Source organism: Rhea pennata, unplaced genomic scaffold (assembly GCF_028389875.1).
Source record: "Rhea pennata isolate bPtePen1 unplaced genomic scaffold, bPtePen1.pri scaffold_33, whole genome shotgun sequence".
In the NCBI taxonomy this organism is placed as follows: domain Eukaryota; kingdom Metazoa; phylum Chordata; class Aves; order Rheiformes; family Rheidae; genus Rhea; species Rhea pennata.
Window position 1 is genome coordinate 407,302 of NW_026907680.1, and position 23,225 is coordinate 430,526.

The following is a 23,225-nucleotide window of genomic DNA, read 5'->3' on the forward strand; positions in this document are numbered from 1 at the left end:
GAAAACGTGTGGGGCATATCACAGAATCACAGAATGGGTAACGTTGGAAGGGACCTCAGGAGATCATCTAGTCCTACCTCCCTGCTCAAGCAGGGTCACCTAGACCATGTTAGACAGGGTTGCATCCGGGCAGGGTCTGAATCTCCCCAGAGAAGGAGACTCTACAATGTCTCTGGGAAACCTCTCCCAGTGCTCGGTCACTCTCACAGGAAAGAAATTCCTCCTCATATTGAGGCGGAGCTTCCACTGGTTCAGTTTGTGCCCGTTGCCTCTTGTCCTGTTGCGTGGCACTAGTGAAAAGAGTTCGGCCCCATCCCTTTGACGAGGATATCCAGTGGAATTTCCTTCACTCTCTTTCAAGAGCATGTTGAGTGATAATCAAACACAAAAAATCAAATGTCTTCCTCTGTGTGGGCCCCTTTCATTTTGATTTCCTCTGAGGGCTTTACATCTCTCTACATTTTTGCACTGTCCAGTCTCATGTACTATTTATTTCCACAAACACTTTGGGCTACGTGTTCTGGAATACTAACACTGGATTTTTTTTCCCCCTCTCCCAGGTGCAGGTGAAGTTGGAAGTACATGTGTTGGCCTCCAGGCATCTACTGAAGGATCTGCAGCAAATGCCACATCCTAGGGTAATACAGAGGCATTGTGATACTCTGAGCAAAAAGGATGTGACCGGCACAAAACACTATGCAAAGCTGATGAAAAATATTTGCTTTACACAGCACGGTAATGGTTTCCCACTAAATGGTCTGGCTGTGAGAAATCCTTGCCGCAGGCTGAACCTAAACTCCAAGGGGTTTCAAAAGTTGCCAGGCACACTGCACTTCCCTCTAACAAGCCTGCAGGGATACAGAGCTTGTCTGGCACCGTAAAGTCCATGTCCCTTCTACTGTGAGTAACCAACTGGCTAACCTTTCTTCTGCAGCTTGATGGAGCTGCCTAAGTATTTTGTATGGAAGCGCATGTGTGGTCTTGCTCAAGTCAGGTGCTGCCTTTTAGCCACAGCAGTCCCTCTGCTCCCTTCCATTCTCTTCCGGCTACAGACATGTAGCGTTTTCAGCGTTCTCTTAGCACTGAGCACATTGCTCTTGGATCTGTTCTGTGTCCCCTACTTCAGTCCTCATGCACTGGAAAACCCTCCAGTGCAGCCCAGCATGGCCACTGGCAGGCACAAGGCTTTGATGCTGAGTGTGAGGGCACTTGTGCCTTGCACCTGGAAGCCTCGCAGCAGGAAAATGGTGTCAGTGCTGACAGGGAGGTGATTCCAGCCCCACCCACCTGGAAGCCAGGAGGAGGAACCTTGCTGCTGCTTCTGCTAGTGAGCTCACTTGCGCCTCAAGACCTGAGAGGCCACCAGTGGCCACAAGGCTGCTGTTAGTGCCTGGCGGGACACAACCAGCCTGAGGAAGCAGCAGGGGTGTTGGTGTTAGAGAAATACTGTGGGAAAAACTTTGCAAATAGTTAACAAGACTCAAGGACACGGGGGAGAGAAAAACAGTACTGCAAAGGATAACCAGCTCCGGCTGAGTAACCTTGATGAAACCACAGCGCTGTAAAGATTGCGAGGAGTAGGTAAGACAAAAACAGCAGAATAACCCAGAAGTGACCTGAGGTTCATTAAGGCTTATTAACATACTAAACTTCACACCCCTAAATGAATAATGAGATGGAAATGACATGATAATGATGTTACTGCCTCTTCTTTGCTTCCTATGCTAATTAACAAGAATGTGAAAGTGCAAGCGCAGAGCAATTACCTGAGGTAATGAAACTGTAAACAACAGGAAAACTTGCATGAAGTACTCTTTGAAAAGCGTGTATAAAAAAAGAACGAGAAGGGGAGAAAGTGTGCTAGCTCTGTGGATTTACCAGCTAGCCCCCATCTCTGCGCAGAAATGAAATCAACAAATATCTCGACGCTGTGTGTCTATTGGTTGCTTGCACAGCGGGTAACAGAACCCAGATTTTGGGACAACAGTTTGGCGACCCAGATGGGACTTGCCAGAAGGCCTTGCCCGGATCATCTTGCCATTCCCGACAGCAGACTGGATCGGATCGAGCTCCAGGATGCACCGACCTGTTGATCGGGGAGTCCTCCGACCTCCCTCCGAAGTTGGGATGACAAGAGGCTCAAAGGTGCAACGCCGACCAGAGATATTTGTGCCAGGGCGAAAGGGGGGTGAATCTTTGGATTGGTGAGTATCAAATTTACTTACTTCCGCAGAAGACTATGTTGAATTATGTCACACGTAGACCTTCGGCAAAGGTTGCCTTAAATTGACCAGAGGGGTCAGAGCGGAGTGCACACAAAGGTACGGGAAAAAAGGTATTTCTAGGTAATAAGGTTGGTATTTCTAGGTAATTAACATGGGATCAAGCCAATCCATGATTCCTCCCTGTAGCCCTTTGGGTTGTATTTTGAAACACTGGAATATTTTTGGAGGAGATCGGATGACAAAAAAAAAAGAATGAAAAGGTGTTGTAATCAATGGTGGCCAGTGTATAATCTGGAATGTGATGAGAAATGGCCAAAATATGGGACCTTGAACTATAACACTATATTACAGTTACTGCTGTTTTGTTGCCGGAAGGGGAAGTGGGATGAGATACCCTATATGGAGGCTTTTGTGTCACTATATAGGGAAGCAGAAATTCAGAGGGAATGTGAACTTATAAGTAAGGAGGAATCTGTAATGGTTGCAGTAGGAAAGAAGGAAGAGAGCGGGTATTGTGCTAACAGACAAATTCCGAATGGAGAGGAGCAGGAGGATGTACAACTACTGACAGTGCCCCCCTCTTGTGGAAACGATTCCACCGCAGTTGAAGCATCGGCCCCCCCGCTAGAAAGCCAAGAGTCCAGCCCTATTTCTGGTCAAACTAGGAGACGGAAACAACCTGTTCTACAGGCTCCTTTGAGACAAGCGGTGGGACCAGAAGGGCTGCCAGTATTTGTACATGTTCCTTTTACAACCTTGGATTTACTAAACTGGAAGCATTCTGTTGGATCATATAGGGAAAATCCTGAGAAGCTGCATCAGCTTTTGGAGACTATTATGATAACTCATAATCCTAACTGGGGAGATGTGCAGGCGCTGTTGAATGCTTTCCTGACGGGAGAAGAAAGGAGGCTGGTAATTGCTAAGGCAAAAGAAGAGGGTGAGAGAAGGGACAGAAAGGGGGATCCTGAGGTCTATTTACGCACCAGAAAGGATCCAGAGTGGGATCCAAATAGGAGCGAGGGTAGGGAGCTATTGAAGCAGTATCAATAGCTATTTTTATATAAGGTTCAGTACGGGGTTCCAAAACCAAAGACTGTGTCAAAATTGTATGAAGTAAAGCAAGGGCCTGAAGAAAATCCCTCGGCCTTTTATGAAAGATTATGCGAAAGAGCCAGAAAATGGACAGACCTGGATCCAAATGAGGAAGCAAATCAAAGGCTGTTTAATATGCTCTTTATTGGCCAGTCAGCTCAGGATATTAGAAAGAAGCAGCAGAAGGTAGATGGAGCTGGGGGAATGTCTATTCCACAGCTGATAGAAATAGCGTATAAGGTACAGAATAATCGAGATGAAAAGAGAACAAGAGAAATCGAATGAAACTGCAGGCTTCTCTCCTGGCAGCTGTCCAGAGGAATGAATTCCAAGGCAGGGGCAGGGGAAGCAGGAGAGGTAACAGAGGAGGAAGAGGTGGAAGGGGAGGGAGGCCAGGAGGAGGCCTCCCTAGACCCGCTTTGGGTCCAAATCAATGTGCAGTTTGTAGGCAGGAAGGGCACTGGAAAGATGAATGTCCCAATCGAAGAAGGATAGCAAAGCTACAGAGCCCAGCAAGCACCGACCTAATTATGTGAGAGGAGTCAGATATGGAATGAAGGGGACCGGGGGAGAAAATCAGAATTTCCTCAGCTGATCCCCTGGTTCCAGTAAAGCTGGGGAATGAAACTATAGATTTTTTATTAGATAGTGGAGCCACTCATTCATGATAACTAGTTGTAAAGGACCCTTAAGTAAGACTGCTACCACCATTGTTGGGGCTACGGGAAGGAAAGCTTTGAGGCCATTTTTGCAACCAATGGAGTGCACGACTGGAGGTACTAAATTGACTCATGAATTTCTCTATAAGCCAGAGTGTCCCCTCCCTTTATTAGGATGGGATTTACTATGCAAACTGAATGCGCAGGTGACCTTTTCTGAGAGTTCCGTGCAGCTCCACAGCCCTCCAGAATCGGCATGGAGAGCACAAATCTGCCTTTTGATGGGATCGGCTCCAGACGATAACAGTGCAAGTATCCCTTCAAGTGTATTGGATGCGGTGATTCCCTTGGTTTGGGCCTCAACAAAGCCAGGCAAAGCAAAAAACGCAACTCCGGTCAAAATAGAGCTGCAACCAGGAGCGAAGCCAGTTAGGGTGCATCAGTACCCTATCAAGCTAGAAGCACGTAGAGGATTGGAACCCCTAATTAATGCCTTCTTGCAATATGGCTTGCTTAGAGAGTGTCAGTCTGAATTCAATACACCAATCCTGCCGGTAAGGAAACCGTGCTCCCAAGAATATCGACTGGTCCAGGACCTGAGGGCAGTGAACCAAATAACAAAAGATATCCATCCAAGCGTGCCAAACCCATATACTCTTTTAGCCTCGGTGCCTGAGACTAACAGTTGTTTTACAGTGCTAGATTTAAAAGATGCCTTTTTCTGTATTCCTATAGAAGAACAAAGCCAGACAATTTTCACCTTTGAATGGGAAAGTCCCACTACGAGGAGGATGGAGCAGTTATGCTGGACGGTTCTTCCTCAAGGATTCAAGGACAGCCCTACCGTGTTTGGTGAGATCTTGGCCAAAGAACTAGCCCAATGGCAGGAAGGTAACAAAAATGTCACTCTTTTACAGTACGTGGATGACATTTTGAGTGGAGCAGATTCAGAGCAAATATGTTTAGAGGCGACAGTGAGTCTGTTCTATTTTTTGGGACTTGCCAGGTATCGTGTTTCAAAGAAAAAGGCTCAGATTGCGAAGAAGGAAGTCCAATATCTTGGATTTAAATTATCAAAAGGACAACGTGCACTAGGAGCGGAAAGAAAAGAGGCTATATGCCGAATTGCAGGACCCTGCACAAAAAGACAGCTGAGGGGATTCTTGGGAATGGCAGGATTTTGCCGTATATGGATCCCTAATTTTGTGCTGATAACTAAACCTTTATATGCAGCCCTAAAGGGTCCGGGAGAATGGTTAGAGTGGACCCTAGAATGCCGTGCTAGTTTCGATGAAATAAAAAAGAAATTGATGGAAGCTCCAGCACTGGGACTCCCAGATATGGCTAAACCCTTTCAATTGTATGTGCATGAGCGGCAGCAGGTGGCCTCGGGAGTAATGACCCAAATGCTTGGGAGCCGGAAAAGACCGGTGGCATATCTTTCTAAACAATTAGACAAAGTAAGTAAAGGATGGCCGGCCTGCCTCCGGGCTATAGCAGCCACTGTCTTTATTAATACAAGAGGCCCGCAAATTGACTGTGGGTAGCAGCTTTGTACAGAATGGAGAGAGAAAGGCTGGATATGCAGTAGTGACTCAGTGGAAAGAAGTAGAAGCTAAACCATTGCCACAAAACACCTCAGCAAGAAAGGCTGAAATCATTGCCCTTTTACGAGCCCTTGAAATCGGAAAGGGCCAAAGAGTAAATATAGATACTGACTCAAAGTATGCTTTTGGGGTAGTTCACACTCATGGAGCGATTTGGAAAGAACGAGGGCTCTTAAATTCTCAAGGAAGTAATATCAAGTATGGACAAGAGATATTAAGATTGTTCAAAGCAATAATGGAACCCAAAGAAGTAGCTATAATGCATTGCAAAGCCCACCAGAAGGGAAATAGTGAAGTGGCACAAGGAAACAGGAGAGCAGATATGGCAGCCAAAAAGGCAGCACTAGCAGGACAGGTGATTGGGGCTTTATTACCCAGTAGAAAAATGCAAATGAGACCTCCTGAATATTCAGACAATCAATTGGCAGAAAGGCTAAAATGTACAAAAAATGCATGAAGAAACTCACATGGGAGCAGATGCTATGATAAGCAGCGTAAAAAAGATACGCTGTGGGATCAAAGATGCTATCAAATGCTGACCTTATTGTAAGGAGATGCCCCACCTGTTGTGCAACTAACCCCAAAATTCAGAAGAAACCACCTATGGGAGAACTAAGAGGATTAACCCCAGGGGAACACTGGCACATCGATTTCTCTCAATTGCCTAAATGTGGTCGGTTTAAATATTTACTTGTTTTGGTAGATACATTTTCTGGTTGGCCAGAAGCCTTCCCATGCTCCACCAATCGTGCAAAAGAGGTAATTAAGATTTTACTAAAAGAGATAGTTCCTCGATTTGTGATTCCTGAAGGTATATCCTCAGATAATGGACCTCATTTTATTTCAGAGGTGGTTCAAGGAACATCCAGATTTTTACAGATGAAATGGGAATTACACACTCCATGCAGACCCCAGTCTAGCGGTAAGGTAGAAAGAATGAACCAAACACTTAAAAGACATATTTCAAGACTGTGTCAGGAAACCCATCTTAAATGGGTAGATGTATTACCAATGGCCTTGATGAGAATAAGAATAACCCCAAGAATAAAAGAGGGAGTAAGCCCTTTTGAAACACTTTACGGGAAACCTTACCCAATTAATGAAATAGGGGGACGAAGTGATCAAATGCATGTAAGAGGGGAAGAAATGTTGAGAGAGTATTTATTGTCTTTGTCTCGGGTACTAACATCTTTACATAGGTACCTTAATCAACGTACCCCCCTTCCATTGGATTCCCCTGTGCATGACTTCAAGCCTGGGCATCTAGTTTATATTCGGACATGGAAAGAAGAACCACTAAGAGAAAAGTGGAAAGGACCTTACCTGGTGCTTCTGAAAACTCCTACTGCAGTAAAGGTGGAGGGAATAAGTTCCTGGACCCACTATTCCCGAATACAGAAGGCACCTTTGAATGACTCGTGGACTGCCACACCCACAAGATAGCTCCCAAGAGAAGAACACAGAAGTTACAAAAGTGATGAACTGCACTTGGAAAATTGAACTCTTTTATATGGAAATAGAGTGCTCTTAAGTGTTATTAGGTGTTATTTTGCATTCTGATAGTATTGTTAATTATAGATAGAGCTGATTTACAAGAATATTGATTTGTTTAATTTAATTTGTTTGCTATAGAGTTAAGATGGAAAATGAGGACATTGTTAACTTTGTTATGCACGCTCATTGGTACAGCTAACCTGATTTTGTAGCTTATACGGGCCTTCAGAAAAAGTGACTCAGATTACTGCTTGCTTCTCTATTCCCCAAATCTCCTGGATTACCCATGCCATGGGAAATACTTAGAATTAACTTAACATTCATGTAAGAATAATTGAAGTTGTTTAAATGAGACTTGCTAGATAAGTGATATTAACAAGTCTCAGAGGGGGGAATTCTTAGAGAAATATCCCCCCCCCTTAAAAAGCAGGGCCCGCTCTTTGAAACAAAGGCAAGTGTTTTCCCCCAAAAGACAATTCCGCAGAAGGGGAACGGCGGCAGGCGCAGGCATGGTGAGACGCTCGCACAGGCGTCGTTCCGCAGCGGGGACGTTCCACTGCTGCCCGAGCTTTGAGACTGTCACTGCAACGGGAACCGCAGCTTGGCCGGCGGCCCCAGAGCTTGACTCGTTCCCGAGAAGCTGGAGGCTCTGGCCAGGCGGCGGCCGCTCGCCCCCAGGGGAAAAAAAGAGAAAAAAGCCATTTCTGGGCACGCTCTGGCAAGGCAGCAGGAACTTCGGGATGTTCCCCTAAGTTCCTGGGATGAGCCCACGCAGGTGTATCTGCTCTGGTTTCATGCAGGGATGCTGAAGCCACATGCCAGTCTGCAAGGCCCTAAAAGTAAGGAGCTGCTAGCAGAAAAGCTAACGTGAGAAATAAAAGAATTTTTAAAAAATTAAAAAGCAAAGGCAGGGTAATGTTCTAGTCGTACTCAATCACCCACAACATCTTCTGTTTTGTAAGATGGTCACATTTGAATGGTATGCTTATTTTGTTTTGTTTTAAATCTATTTTAAAAATACCTACTGAAACCAGCAAGTCAAAAAATTTTCTCTTTCCCTTATATCTGCGGTGGAGACACCTGAAGCATCCAGAGAGGTCACAAAATCCAATTATTCCAATGAGCAGGGATAAAAGACAACGTCCTTTCAGATCGCATCTAATTAAATTAACCAAAAATCGGTGTAAGCGCTAACTTGGCGCCTGTTATGCCCGTCTGGAATCTCTTGGATCTTGTGAATCCGGCAGTTGGCCGCGTTGCAGTAACTGTCTTTTCAAGGGACTGCTCGCCAGCGAGCGGCTGGGTACAACTGCGGGAGACACGTCCCAGCTGCGCTGCTGCATTCCACCCCCAAATGCGGCAAGCGCGGGTTCATTGCTGAGCCCTGCGGGCAGTTAAGCTCTTTAGAGTGCTTGAAGAGTAAATGCAAGAGAAATAGCAAGGGGGTTTTAAATATGATTTGTTAAGGTGAGGAGCCAAATAGAAAAGACCTGCCTGGAGTTCCTGTTTAGATACATTTCATCAGTAAAAAACAATACAACGTTTTACAGAGTATCCTCCCCAAAACTGTACAGAAATTACAAACATTTCCCCTCTGTCCATAAAGCAGACTTTAAATTATCCCATTTCATAGTCCATATTCAAGGCAACAAGTGAAACGATGCTGCTCAGTTCGTCTTGTCGGAGAAGCAGGATCGTTCTTCTGAGCTGCAGTCCTGCTAGAGATGTTACTCTCCAAACACCCCTAGAACGTTGACTCCTGATGCACCAAAATTCACTCGCCTGCAAAAACAGCATTATAACGATAAGACACAAGTAAGTTAAAGCTCCTATTTAAAACAAATCTTCATTACAAGAAAAACTGCCAATCCCACACATCAGCATTTTAACATTTATGTAGGTATCATGTTTCACCTCGAATTAAAGACAGCTCTTTCAGAACAAAAAAGTCCGGACATTGCTTTTATGTCAGTGCAGCTTTCACTGTGCACTCGAAACTGCTCTTGTTATGCCAAAACCAAGAGATTACAGCACTATGGCAGTGTCTGTCTCCTGTTTATAAATAGCACAGTACTTCTAGCAAGAAGGTAGCAACCTGGTTGTCTGGCCAAGGCCACTATTCCGCAGCATGGACTCCACAGGATTTTTCAGCCAGCACAAGACCAAAGAAAAGCACAAAACATTTCCTGCATGCTCGTGCACACAAAACTTACATGATTTTGTAAAAAGGCAGCCATTACTTAAAATGAGAAGAGCATTTTAATTCCATCAGTATCGTCCTATGATAGCAACTTCAGTTACGGTATTTCAAAACAGAAAGCTCCTGCTCAGATCTCATGCGCAGCGCAATGATACGGAACGTTTGACACTTACCCAAGCATCCCAGATTCTTTTGTCTTTATGATGTACAGAAACATAAGCAATGTATGGAACATGTTGTTTCTGCCCTGAATACCACGGGAAGAGAAAAAAACTTGGAAATGAAATCACATGCAAACAAACATACTAATATCTTAGAATGTCTTATTTAAAACAACTGTCATCCCCTGTCCTGATCTTAGGTGGAGCAGCACAATTTTTCCTTCAAAACTTTTTGCAAGATACATATACTGCAGTGTGCGCCCTGTCGGCCTGTTATATCATCAGAGATGAGAAAAAACTATAACAGAGACCTCGCGAAATGGTATTACAGCTTAGACTGCTGGGGTTTTGCCTCAATTCTTATCTTTCAATTAGGCAAACACCAGAAAAAGACCAAGCTTGTTTTCTAGATGGATTATCACCCTCAAATATTTTTAAATGCTTTTTAAAAGAGCTTTTCTGAAATCAGAAAATCAAGTCACAATCGGGGCTCAATCATAAAATCAAGATGTACAGGAAAAGTCTAGTATTTTGATATTGAGATTAGATGTTTCCCTCCAAAAACTCTTACAGACAAGCATCAGTCTCGTTGGCACTGAGGAATAGCAACACACCTCAGAGCTTACATAAATTAGGATTTTAGAATAAATCATCAGAAAATAAACAACAAGAGGAAGCTGCTGCCTGGGCACTGATGTACCTAAGTTAGGCACTGAAGCTATCGTTCAGCAGCAGACTAAATACCACACGATGGTCAAAGATCGTGGTAACATTTGCTTTCTGCACCGAGCCAGCCTACATATTCAATAGATGTGGCTAGTTCCAAAGGAAAAGGAAGAATGAAAAAGAAACAGATCAGGTCTGCTCAAGGTTTCCTGACAGCAGAAAAAACTAACGCGATCATACCTCGGGCAGATTGTAGACCTGGCGGTGGTAGATCAGCTCATAGTGGGGTGGACTGATGTTGCTTTGGTAGATGCAAAATACATTTTCATTTGTAATGTCTGTGAATTAAAGTTTTAAAATAAGATAGGGATTTTAAGAGCGCTGATGGGATCCAAGCAGTAAACAGCAGCTAAACAAGCAGTCCAAGAATGCCAATACCTGGTTTATCTGGTGTTTGAACAAAGTGTTGGGCAGTGAAGGTTCTGCCATCAGGGTATTTGGGGCTAGGGGGCAGTCTGGCATCGAGGTAAGTGCAGAATATGTGCATAAGGATCTGTGCAAACAAAAACAAATCTCATTTTAGTATCATTAAGAAGACTGACAGGACAGCAGCTTTCTTTCCATAATCTCAGACATTAGTTAGGGTGTTTGAGAGTCTGTTGCTGCATCATGGACTTAATTAATCCCACTATGTTTAGAAGCCCAAGGCAGCTTAACACTTAGAGCACTGAATTCAATGGTCCAGGGCACGCCACAGATGTCAAGACAAGTTTATTCTTCCTGTAAATGAAACCCTTTCAGTCACAACACGTTAAAAAGGTGCTGCATGTGAACTGAACTCCTGACATACAAGTAACTATCTTCACATCTCACAGAATTTGCAGAGTCACAGATCTGAATAGCATATGTAGGACAAACTACAAGATACCTGATTTCATGACGGTTTCTACGCTAGCTGCAAAGATTTGGCTTAGAGAGGCCGATCCGATCTAATGACAACTTTTCCAAACACTACACTTACCCAGCAAGTTGCTCCTCTCTTGTCAAAAATGGCAAAACAAAATCAATGGACAAACTTGGACTGCTCATGAATCTTACCAGCTCTCAACATTTTGGAAGAAAGTCCTAGAACAAGTATCTTCTTAGCTAACAGCGAGAAAATCGCAGTACTGCATGTTGTGTTTTAACTCTTACAGTAGACTTCTCAACATTCTTTGGGTGCAGCGTGACCAAATTACTCTGTAGTATGATACCTCCTGTGTTCAACATAGGATTTGTTTGGCAGACAGAAGAATTTCTATGGGCTAAATGCCCAAAGCCTCAAGAGGTCTAGCGGAAATTATTGCTTTAAGTTGCATGCAATGAGACTAACATTACAGTTAAAAACTCTTCATTTGGCACTTATTGTCTTAAGTTAATGCCAAAGCTTCGAGACAAGTGTTCAATATTAATTTCATCTGTTATATCAGAACTTCTTTCCCAGAATCTTTACAAGTTTAGTACATTGTGCAGTACTATCTCTCTTAGCTGGTTTCATTAAAAGACAATGAATTCAGGGAGTGATGGTCTGTGTTACGGTCTTTAATACTTTCAAACTGCTCAGCTTGCTGTCTACCAAGATAGCCAGAGCTGCTTCCCAGCTTGTCAGTCCCAAATATTTAGTCATCTTCACAACTAGAAAATCAAATCTTATTTCAAGACAGATTTTGCTCAGCTTTAGCTTCCAGCAATTCAATCTTGTTGCATCTTTGTCAGCAAGGTTGTAAAACTTGCATATGAATCTTCTTTCTGCTTCTCCCCAGTAACTGAACATCTATAGAGGGAATCAAATCACCTGAACTCTCCTTTCAAATACAGAGTTCAACTGAAGAGTCACACATGAAGCTTGTTCTCCACTCCCTGGATTATCTTGTGGCCTTTCTTTTAACTATTTCAGTTGAATTTTCAAGTCACTGTATTCACTGAAGTGCTTTCTCCTGACCTTTTGCATTAATTGGCTAAGCATGACTACAAGTCTGTTCTCAAGTAAGATAATGTAATCCCTGTGGATCTCTCAAGAAATATTACTGAATTAAATAAACATCAAGACACGCCACTTAATCCGTTCGTTCTTCTAACCATTACAGCAAAGGAAAATTTTAAGGTTCATCTTGCATGAGAAATTATGAGGTTTGGTTAAAGCAGACTTTTTTTCTTTTCTTTTTTTTTTTCTTTTTTTTTTTTTTTTTTAATAAGGTAGAATATTGCTCTAACAAATCCACTACCTTCTGTCAGGTTGCTCCCAAAACAGTTACCTGACTGACATCTCAGATGAGTCTAAATAAGAGGCCGGCTTAAGACTAAGACATGAAATCGCATTTTTGTGATCTGCACAATGTCCAATCCCATTGGCATTATTCCTTGCATAATTTCACTGACTACAATGGGATTATAAGGATAGGGAGGCAAACAGGATTTTGACCATGTTCCTCAAAAGACTTAATTGCTACCACACACAAAAATCTACCCTGAAAGACACACTTTAGGAAGTTATATTAAGCCTTCTTTGAAAACTTACAGCACAGTCAGTGGGCAAGTCAGCATCCCACTTACGGCCCTTGAAATCTCCTCCTCTGTTCCATCGGAATGAGCTCATGTATCCTCCCTGAGAAAGCTCTGAAAAAACAAAATTTATTCAGCTACTGGAGGTTGAAGGTGCAAGGAGGACATATTTGACACTAGCTTCAAGAACACTGCATGTATTTTCAGTGCACAAAATAGGAAAAATTAAACTAAGGAAGTGCTTATAAAGTTAGGGGAGTGGAGTTTACAAGGTATTTTTTATTGGTAATTAATGAAGGGATTAAATAGGACACTTCACACCCCAAACTGAGAGAAGAAATAAAAACTTCCATGCCAAGTCCCACATCATTACATTGGTCTGAAAAGAGGAAGTTGCAAAAACTACCTCTGCTACTTGAAAAGCAGCTCTTCTCCCCGCTGTGACTGTAGTTCAAACCTCTTAATTGACGGGGTATCTGACACCGCCGACGCTTGACCCAGCTAACGGAAACGTTTTAAAGTCAGTATGGTTGACCACATACCTTTGACCCTTTCCACCAAATACTCTTGGTTCGCTGCAATATCCAAATACTGCATTACAGCGTACAGAGTTGGCATGACTGGAGCTTTAACAAGCGCTGCTTGTTTCAGATTGCTGATGCTGGCTTCAGCATGCGACAAGAGCCAGCACGACATCTGCATCCACGACATAAATTTGAACATTCTCCCTTACAAGGCATTAACAAATGCAATGTTACAAGGAGGAACTGGCTTTTTTGTCTCACTATTTACTAAGGTAACTTACTAAGATAATTTACTAAGATTTATACAAAGTTAACAGCTTATCCAATACTCCAAATGTTTGTTTCCAATCCCAGTGAAGTACTAGCTGTCTCCCTTAAACCACAGAACATAAACGCTATGCAGCACTGTGCGGTCGCAAAAGACGACAGACCCTTATCTGAAGGGCTTGCATTCCATAAGAAAACAGAAACATATGGTGTGAAAAAGGGAAGAAGTAACATCCATTTTAAAGAGCAGTAGGAGAGCAGCAAGGTGGAGATGAGGTCAGTAAGTGATAAGATGCAGATCTTGAGGACAGACTACAAACAGGCCCCCCAAAAAAAAAAAAAAAAAAAGTAGGCTTTGTTTAAATGAAGCCTATCAAATCCTGCTCTTGATTGAGGAGGATATGCATGTGATAAGGCAATGGAAGGAGTTCCTTCAGAGTTGCACTATGAAATTTTAGCTAGAATTCTAGCTCATCAAAATGCTTAAAAAGGAGGGGGGGGGAACCCCAAAACAGCAAAAACCAACTGCCCCAACCAAAAGATCTTTTCTTCTAATGCCCATAGCTCTCCAAAATACACCTGAGATTATCCTCCCCAACCCCACTTAGTGCTACTCCTAGTACTTAAATAATCTTTAATGTATCTTAACCTTAAAATGATCTTAGATCTTAAATGCAAACGATTAATAGCCTATCTCTGATAACAGAACTATTCTAAGTTAAAATAAATAAATAAATAAACTTTAATGTATCTTAACCTTAAAATGATCTTAGATCTTAAATGCAAACGATTAATCGCCTGTGATAACAGAATTAATTTAAGTTAAAATAAATAAATAAATAAATACTTCCTAGGTCTATAGATTTATTATTATCACAGTCATAAGATGACTTCTCAGTTCTTAAACACTATTTGGATACAATGTATCACATCTAAGTTTTCATAAAACTTTTTGTGGCCTGTTTGCTTTCAGACAAGATAGCAGGTAACAATTTAAGGAAGGAACAGCAATAGGTTTTTCAGGAAGTAGCTGATTTTAAGGAAGTTTGGAAAGACACATACTAACGTACACAGAGAGGGCTGACAGGCAACCATCCTTGCAACGTGTGATAGTTTTCTGACAGTTTAAGATACAAGGATGTTAATCTGAGCCTTTAACTCTCCAGGAATGAATTCAGAGGAAACAAGAGGCTTAAGAATTTTATGCTATTGCAGCATCAGCATGCCTTTATCAGTATTTCCAGAAATCCTATGAAGAATCCTTCCAGTTTAGTAAAATGCATTACATGAAGCAAAGATCACACCAGTACAAACAGGAAACGGAACCGTAATTCTTAGCAGACTTGTTTTCTATACTACCTATGCAGTGCCCTGCTATGGGGTGGCCTGCTACCAACCACCACAGGGAACCCCCCAGTTACTCTATCATCATACCTCCAACCTGCATTTCTGGGTACCCCATTCTTCTCAGCTGACTGCTCACAGACTCAGTCTCTTGTACAAGTGGCACTAAAATAGTCTCATTAATCCACTAGGAAAGAGAAATGCAAAAATTAAAAAGCTTAGAAGCAACAAGAATGTGACAAAAATGTTAGTTTACTCTCTAGTCAGCATCACTGTTACAATCACAAAGGAGTTTAACAACAGGAACTTTGAAGTCAACCAAGGAGGAAAAGTAATTAAAGAGTATCAATTTAGATAGGGGTGATTGGCTCTAGAAACACCCTCTAAAATGCCAAAAATTCACTATAGAGGACTTGGGAAAACAAATCTCCAGAAAGCAGTGATACTGATAAAGCTTTCCTGAACAATGAGAAAAGGGGTATTCTGAGGCACTGCACGACACTCATAGTGGTAATTTAAACTTTCATGGGTCCACTCCCTCTCAAAACCCTTTCAGGAAATGAAGGGCCTGATAAACACAGTATGTGACACTTGTATGTGACACAGTTTGGGAACTGAAGCCAAGCTGCCTGTAGGTTTATGAACAGATGCTTAGGAATCTGGTACAGAACAGTCATAACCCCACATCTCATAGAAATCTTTTACTTTTCACTCGTCCCACTACTTAGAAGAACTACATATGTGATAGTTGCTGACTGAAGGGGTAATTCAAAGTTAGGCTTACAAATTATTTTGTCATAGTATGTGATTGTATTTCCTTTGCCAAAGCAATTGCCTAAGACCAAAATTTTCTCTTTGTTTTCTTATTACACTCCTCAAGGCTGTTGGAAAAAGTCAACGGGCTGGCATTTCCCATGATTTATTTGAGTCCAGAAGGAGTTTGAAATACAGGAGAAAAAAACGAGAAAAAATTCAGAAATTTGGGTCGTAGAAAGAAAAAACAAGTCTTTTCACATCCACTGTGTGTTAAGATGCACGTGTCTTCATTCAAAGGTGGGTGAACTTTACAACTGTGAAGTTTTCAGAACAGAAAACACCTAGGCCAGCAAGTGCAAAAGTTCAGGTTGAAAATGTGTCTTAATACTTCTTTGTTACAAGCATGCTGTTTTAGTCTCCATGTCCAAGCCCACCCTAATCCTCAAATAGACTCAAATATGTAATTCTTCTCACTTCCTTAGGTATACAGGGAGCACTGAGGTACTTTTTCATTCTGCTGTACCTATTCTAACAGCAAGAACAGGCAGTTCATAGGGACCGGACTTACACTTCTGAACCTAGCGGTCCAGGAATCCAGGTAATCAAGCTGTCGTCGATTCACGATCACCCTTGCCCAAACCTATGGAAAGAACATTATTACCTACATACAGCAACCTAACAGAATACTAAAGAGTTTTTAGGCCCTAAGATGTTTTCTGACCGCAGCCACAGCACATAATTCAAATTGCATTTGTTCCAGAACTCTCATCTAATGGCTGTATCATGTGAATTCTACAGTAGCTTACCATACTACTCTCCTACTCTCTGTTCACAGTACACTAAATCTCCCGTGAGTCCAAACGCACAGTTTTGCGTTCCCTGCTCTGTTAGGATAAAATTGGTCCAAGTTGCAGGGTAGACTAAGTTAATGTACGACATAAAGAAAACAGATCAAATTTAATTAAAAGCTACGTTAATGACATTCTTTTGAATCAGACTTATTCCAGACACAAATGTAAAGGAGAACAATTTTACACACCTTCAACTATTTCACTACATTAGGTACAGGTCAGTTTCCAGTCATTTTTTATGTCACAAGTTTATTTTATCCAGAGTACAAAATGGTAAACAAAAGTTCCGCAACCACCATTCTTGAGTTGAACTCGAAGTCTGTCTGTTCTCAGACACACAGTAATATTAAACAACTTCAGATAAAATAATTCTGAAGAGTTGGCCAAACCAACAGAAGTTTCCAGCTTTCCACCGTGGCCTACACGGTGAGTATTAGTTAATTACAAAGACCACAAAGCATGAAACCTGAAATTCTCTCAGGAGTCACTTTTCCACCTAAACACAGGTACCTTGCTCACCAAGGAAGAAATCATTTTACAATTTTACAATTGTAAAATTTTACAGTCCGGAATTTGAAATGTATACCCCTTGTGGCAAAAAGTCTTACAAGCTGTATGAAGATGGTTAAATGCTATAGGATTTCTCCCTTTCTAGCACCGTTGACGGAGTTCACATTTGGATGGAGCCACATATTTTAGAGCCCTGTTTTTCTCTCTTGGCTCCTTTGGTGCTGAGCTTACTTCTTCTGCAGTCAGTGGAGAGCTCAGACGAGCTTCGTCCTTGTGTGCTGATGGAGCTTGGGGCATGCAAGCCACCTGATACTGGTACTTTCTCAGCACCTGTGCTTGCTCTACTAAGGAACGGCTGTAGTTCCAAAAGGTTGGGCTGCTGGAAGGAGAGCTGGAACATGAACTTGCTGAAATGACATTGAACAGCCATAAAATTATCACCAAGTAATCACAGAAGCAACACTGCAGGCAATAGGTCACTATATTAAGGCTTTGACAGGAGAGATGTGCTCATGAATTATCATAAATACATACACCAAAATCTGTCTGCATAAACACTGATTTCATCTTTATATTAATAAGGCACTGTCCCTATCCCAGACAAAAACTGCCTGCAGGTAATTCACCACCTTTAGCTCAACTGCCTTCTCCACAAAATATCCCTCTCATCGAGGTGATAAAGCCCTTCAACTCATTGTAGTCCACTATACACAACAAATGCTACAGAGATTATTAGTATATCTATAATATAGACTAGTACTTCAGCAGCTCTCTTTCTGTGCAGGAATCTTTTCCAACTTTTCTCATCCACTCCTCATCAATAAAACCAACATCCCCTCCTTGCCAAGCTTTTCAGGCTACATGAAGTTATTTACGTACCCAATTGAAGTCTACGCTGTTTCTCTTCTTCGCTTCGAAGGTACTTTTGCAGTGACTTGCGGTCTGTGATTTCATCATCTTGACTCATACGGGAATTATACCGCATTGGTGAAAAGTGGCAACGAGACCTTAGCCCGGTGCTTTCCACTGGCCCAACACTTGAGGCATATGGTGAACCAGTAGGAGAAGAGCTGAAGCTGGAAAGCTTTGGGAAACAAAAGCAAACAGTTGTGTCACATGAGGAAAGTGAGAGTTCCATTTTGACTTTATAAACTAAATGAATAGATCGACTCAACATAAGAATTGATTACTCTGCTGATTGCTGCTATAAAATATGCTCTCGTTTGGGGGAAGGTTTTTGCTATTTTGTAGTTACATTCTAGTTTCTTATTTTTGCTGTGCTCTGAAACAAGCTAGCTACTCTAAAACAAATAAATTAACACCAGGGAAAGAGGATGAATACTGACAAGACAAATTTCATCTGCTTTGCAAACAAAGCGAACACACACACAGGACCCTCCACTGCCGGCCGCACACCTCCAATGGCTTACAGCACAACACAAGGACACGATAAGCAAAGCCAAACCGTTCCCCTTGAAGCCACCTTGGTCATTACCTTACTGTAGCTGCTGCTTGGTGAATAGGTTAAAGCACTGCTATAAGAAGCGCTGTTGCTTGACAGAGCCTGCCGCTGAGGGCTGTACCCTGAGATACAACCAGAAGTAAACTTTGGACTGGCCCTGAAGGGCCGGGATGGGCTGTAACTCAGCACAGTTTGACCCTGGACTCTAGGAGAAGGCGTAGAAGAAGGGACTTTCTTCGCTGCCAGCTCATGTGCTGGAATTATTTGTACCGCTGCAATAAGCAAAAAAAACCACAATCAGCACTGTACATGCAGCAGCCCAGAACTCTCCTCCTCACTTTAAATACACAGCAAAACACACATACACAACTCTCTTCCCTTAAGGAAATTCTAGGACACTAAAAAGACTATTCTAGTCTGACCCCTACAGGATTCAGCAGTCAACCCCAAAGACATAAAAATCAGAAAACTGGGACACGTGATCATAATTCAATACAAATTCTACAATTTAAAATTTCAGTTAAATTCTACCAAGCACCTTTGCATAGCCTGAGGCAATTATGTAACTTATTTGGTCAGCTACTCTACCTGCCTGCTTCATGTGTCTTTAGCACATCTAATGTCTCATTTACCTGTGCAAACCCAGATATTACACTCCTCAGCTGCGGTGATATAACCCTACTCCCGTATCTGCCGCTCTTTCTCTGGAGGCAGCCTAGTAGTATGTAACACATTGTACTAGCACCTTGCTTTTGCTGTATTTTCAAACTCTGCCAAGTTTTTCTATATTTTACAACATCACTTAGACGTTCAGAACTTTTCAGAGCAACTGCTCTCTAGCCTGTCATTTTCAGACTGCACACTAAGGTCTCTTTTCTCTTTCTAATTTGGCGCTCTCCAGTCAGTATGATGATAGTAGGATACCAAATTTAAATACAAACCTATACACTCTGCCTTGTTCTCAATCCCATTTATAGGTTACAAATTCCTTGTCCAGCTTCATAAAGTTTAAGTCTCTCTCACTGCCCTTTAACAGCCCACTCTCCTTTTCTCCTTTTGTATTGGTTGTTTCCTCTCCACTTCTCCCCTTAATTGCTCATCAATTTATCACTTTTATTTTGAATTTTTATAGGCTGCAGTTAGTTCATCTTACTGCTCTTGTCAGATGACGTAACTGAGAACTCACTTCACTAAAGATTCGTGGGCTTGAGAAAGATATCATCTTTAAAAAAAGTATTTATAATTTATAACACCTACCTGCATTCTGCATCCCTAGAAGGATCTGCTGTCTACGAGTCATGACCAAGGTAGTTGGTGCCATTGTGTACTTGAAGTACATCCAAAAATCAAATAAGGCATTCAGACTGAACAGGGATACAAGCGCAAGCTCTAGAACAAACACAAAGGTTTTTATCATGCTAGGCACCATAAACAGGAGTAACAGTAAATGATCTGAGAAAACAAGTTTATACACAAATCAAGAATAGTTTATTGTTAGGGCTACCAATAACTGCCAGTCTGAGCACGGACGTAAGACAACTTCTCCTTTTCATGCAAGAACCATTAGAGATAAATTTCCTTTCTATATTGAAATTCATTTCTGTTGCTACAATATGTATTTGTAAAAGCGAAAGGTATTTTCCAGACAGGATACAAAGCACTGCAATGAAGTTTCATGCTATTTATCAAGTGTCTTCTGCCAAACCTTCTGTCACTCGTTACCTGACATTGCTCTCACTCTTCTTCCTTTTCATCCGCTAATAGTATTAGATACAACTACTTTTGAGCCTACTCATTTGAAACCAAATTTGATTATTTGGAAATGTCCTGCAGCCCTACAATACAACACAACGCTATTATTTCAACTATTCCCCAAAGCCTTATTGCACACATTAAACACATTTAAGGTAGGAAACCTGTTCTTCACACTCTTTCTTACTTGTCACTAAAATGATGAAATTCCAACAGCACCAAAAGGGATAAAGGAAAACAAAATGAAGCTTGGTTATTAAAAAACAACAACAACAACGAAAAACCCCAAACCTTAAAAATGCTTTCCCCAGCAAGAAGAATGAAGGCTGAAACCTTCCCTCCTCCCTAAAACTAATTCACATGCTGTGACAACTCACCAATATACCAGAGCGGCCAAAATGCGATGTTGTAATAGGAACTTATAAGTTTTCCAGTCCTAAAAAGAAAAGGAAGAAGCGATCAATTTAACAGTAACTGGGTCCTATGAAATATTTAAGCATATACAAAGTAGAATGCTTTACTTAGTTGAGTCAGATATAACAATCAACATACATGTCAGTATATATCATCCCCCCAACAGACATATTAAGGAGGCCCCAGGCCCAGACCACTTTCCGCTCTTCAGCCTCCCTCCTAATCTTCACAGTCCTGTCAAGGAGCGAAGCTGCAGAAATCTGTTCTGCCGCCATTGTCTGCAACAGGAAGCACACAAAGAAAGTTAAAGATTGAAAATTTATATACAGTTAGATTCTCACTCTGTACAAGACCTTTAAAAAAGTAAAAAAGCAAAAAGAAATTACATAAAAGGACTTCACATTGAGGTACCAAATCGTGTGTAGTGTTAAGAATGAGCTTCAGTGGTTTAAAAACAAAAAACAAAAAACAAAAACAAAAAACCCAAAACAATATTCCTCTTATAAACTGCATAAGCACTGTCACCTCTTCACAGTGAAACAGTTTCCATTTTCTCCACTGAGGTACAGAGGACAGAAAAGAGAGCCAGATTCCAACAGCGTTTTTGAGAAATAGCATTTTTCGGAATGCTGAGGCAACACTGCCTTCTCCAAGCAAGGAAAACAGACCAAGAAAACATCTTGCACAACCTGGCAGTTTTCCTACTGAAAACACCCACCTATCTCCTTCTGTCAGCTCAGGACAGCTCTGTACCCTCCCCACACCCTCCCCCCTTTACACCACAAAATGCCCTATGTAACAGAAATAACGCTTCCTGCATATTCTACTCCTCTCATCACTCTAGCACACACCATGCCACACACACACACACACACACGCGGGCGCGCTTGTCACCCGCCGGCAGCCCGCCGCACTCCCAGGCCTCGCTGCCAGGCCCTGAGTCGGCAGCGACACCGCCGCTCCGCTCCGCTCCGCCCCCGAGGGCGCCGCGGCCCAGGCCCAGGCCCAGGCCCCGCCCGCCGCCCCCACCGCAGCCGCCTCCAACGATTGGTCGCGCGGACGTGACGTCACTGGAGCAGTTCTGCGGGGGGGGGAACGCCGTTGCCGGGGAGATGCCGTTAACGGCGGGGGGGGGAGGGGGGCGGGGGAGACGACTCCGCTTTTGAAAAACAACGTTCGCCCGTGCACAGCCCGGCCGCTTTCCTACTGAAAACCCCCGCCCGTGTCCGTCTCCAGACCCTCCGCACACCCCCCCGCCTTTACGCCACAAAATGCCGCACACAACAGCAGTAACACTGGCCACTTTCCCTGCTCCTCCCATCAGCGCAGGAAACTGCCACGCCTCCCCCGGCCACAGGCTTCAAAACCTCTCAGCTACTTCGTCGCTGAACACAAACATACAAGAGTTACCTCAGAGAACACGCGGTTTAACTGAAATGACAGGATTTCACACGCACAGCCCTCTCCCACCTCCACCACCCTAGACCCTTCCCCACACCCCCCCCACTCTGGCACACACCACGACACGCACAGACACTTGTCACCTGCCAGCGGCCCGCCGCGCTCCCAGGCCTCGTTGACAGGCGCTGAGCGCGCACGCCCCGGCTCCCCCGCAGCCAAACCCCGCCGACCACAAGCAGACTCGGCCCCGCAACGAGCAGGCGCCCCGGGAGGGCGGCGACACCGCCGCTCCGCTCCGCTCCGCCCCCGAGGGCGCCCAGGCCCCGCCCCAGGCCCAGGCTCCGCCTGCCGCCCCCACCGCAGCCGCCCTCACCGCAGCCGCCTCCAACGATTGGTCGCGCGGACCCGTGACGTCACTGGAGGCAGTTCCGCGGGGGCGGGGACGCCGTTGCCAGGGGGACGCCATTGCCAGGGGGACGCTCGCGCAGCCGCCCCGGACGCCCCGGCCGATGGCGCCTGCCCGACCCGGCCGCAAGCGGCGCCAGGCGCCATGGCGGCCCCAGCGCGGCAGCCGCGACGCCCCCCGCACCCTGCTGCCCGCCTTGGCCGCCACCGGCCGTGCCCACACCCGGCCGTACCCTTCCCCTGCTCGGCTCCCACTACGGCCGCGTGCGGGCACACCCCCCGGCTGCCCCACGCCAGAGCCTGGCCAAATGTGTTGCTCCTGCCTGCAAACCTCACCACGAGGAGCAGGGAGGAATAAAAGCACCGCTGGCCGCTGAAAGGGAGCACAACGAGTTACAGCAGACCGCTCTGTGAGCACGGGCCAGCGGACAACCTCAGCTGCTCCAAAACCCTTCCTGCCTTTGCCTCAGATCCCAAGCACCAACCTGAAAGTAAGAAAGCCTAAAAAAGGAGATTAACTACAAGCCTAGACCGCACAGTTATCGATAAACACAGTGTCTAACGCTTGGCCACTCTGTGCAGTGTGCTGTAGGTGACCCTGCTTGAGCAGGGGGGGTTGGACGAGATGATCTCCAGAGGCCCCTTCCAACCTCCACCCTTCAATGATTCTGTGATGGGCGCTTTCTCTCGCTTTTTCTCCTGCTGTGGGGGGAATGGAAAATGTGTGGAGGACAAAGAGGCTAGAAGCTGGTCTGAGGTGCAGATCCTTACCGAGGCTTGTCAGTCTGCAGAGAGAAGGGGACTCAATCCTCATGTAGTGCTGATGAAAGTCTCCCTGAGCAGGCTCTCAAGCAAAGCTCCTGCATTTGCAGATGCGCACGCACCAGATGG

At 43.8% G+C, this 23,225-nt stretch overlaps 1 protein-coding gene across 1 annotated transcript; it reads right to left on the bottom strand.

Annotated features, from left to right (window-relative positions):
- Window positions 1–8,807: 8,807 nt before the first annotated feature.
- LOC134154658 (transmembrane protein 209-like) lies at window positions 8,808–22,481 on the bottom strand. Its single transcript, XM_062601337.1, has 16 exons — window positions 22,455–22,481; window positions 21,558–21,609; window positions 20,667–20,793; window positions 20,492–20,550; window positions 19,620–19,751; window positions 18,396–18,634; window positions 17,776–17,984; window positions 17,132–17,303; window positions 16,108–16,179; window positions 14,874–14,970; window positions 13,191–13,313; window positions 12,665–12,762; window positions 10,546–10,660; window positions 10,348–10,445; window positions 9,454–9,527; window positions 8,808–8,862 (listed from the first exon to the last, which is right to left on the bottom strand). Exons 1-16 carry the CDS (start codon window positions 22,479–22,481, stop codon window positions 8,808–8,810), a joined length of 1,749 nt encoding a protein of 582 aa, XP_062457321.1.
- Window positions 22,482–23,225: the final 744 nt, after the last annotated feature.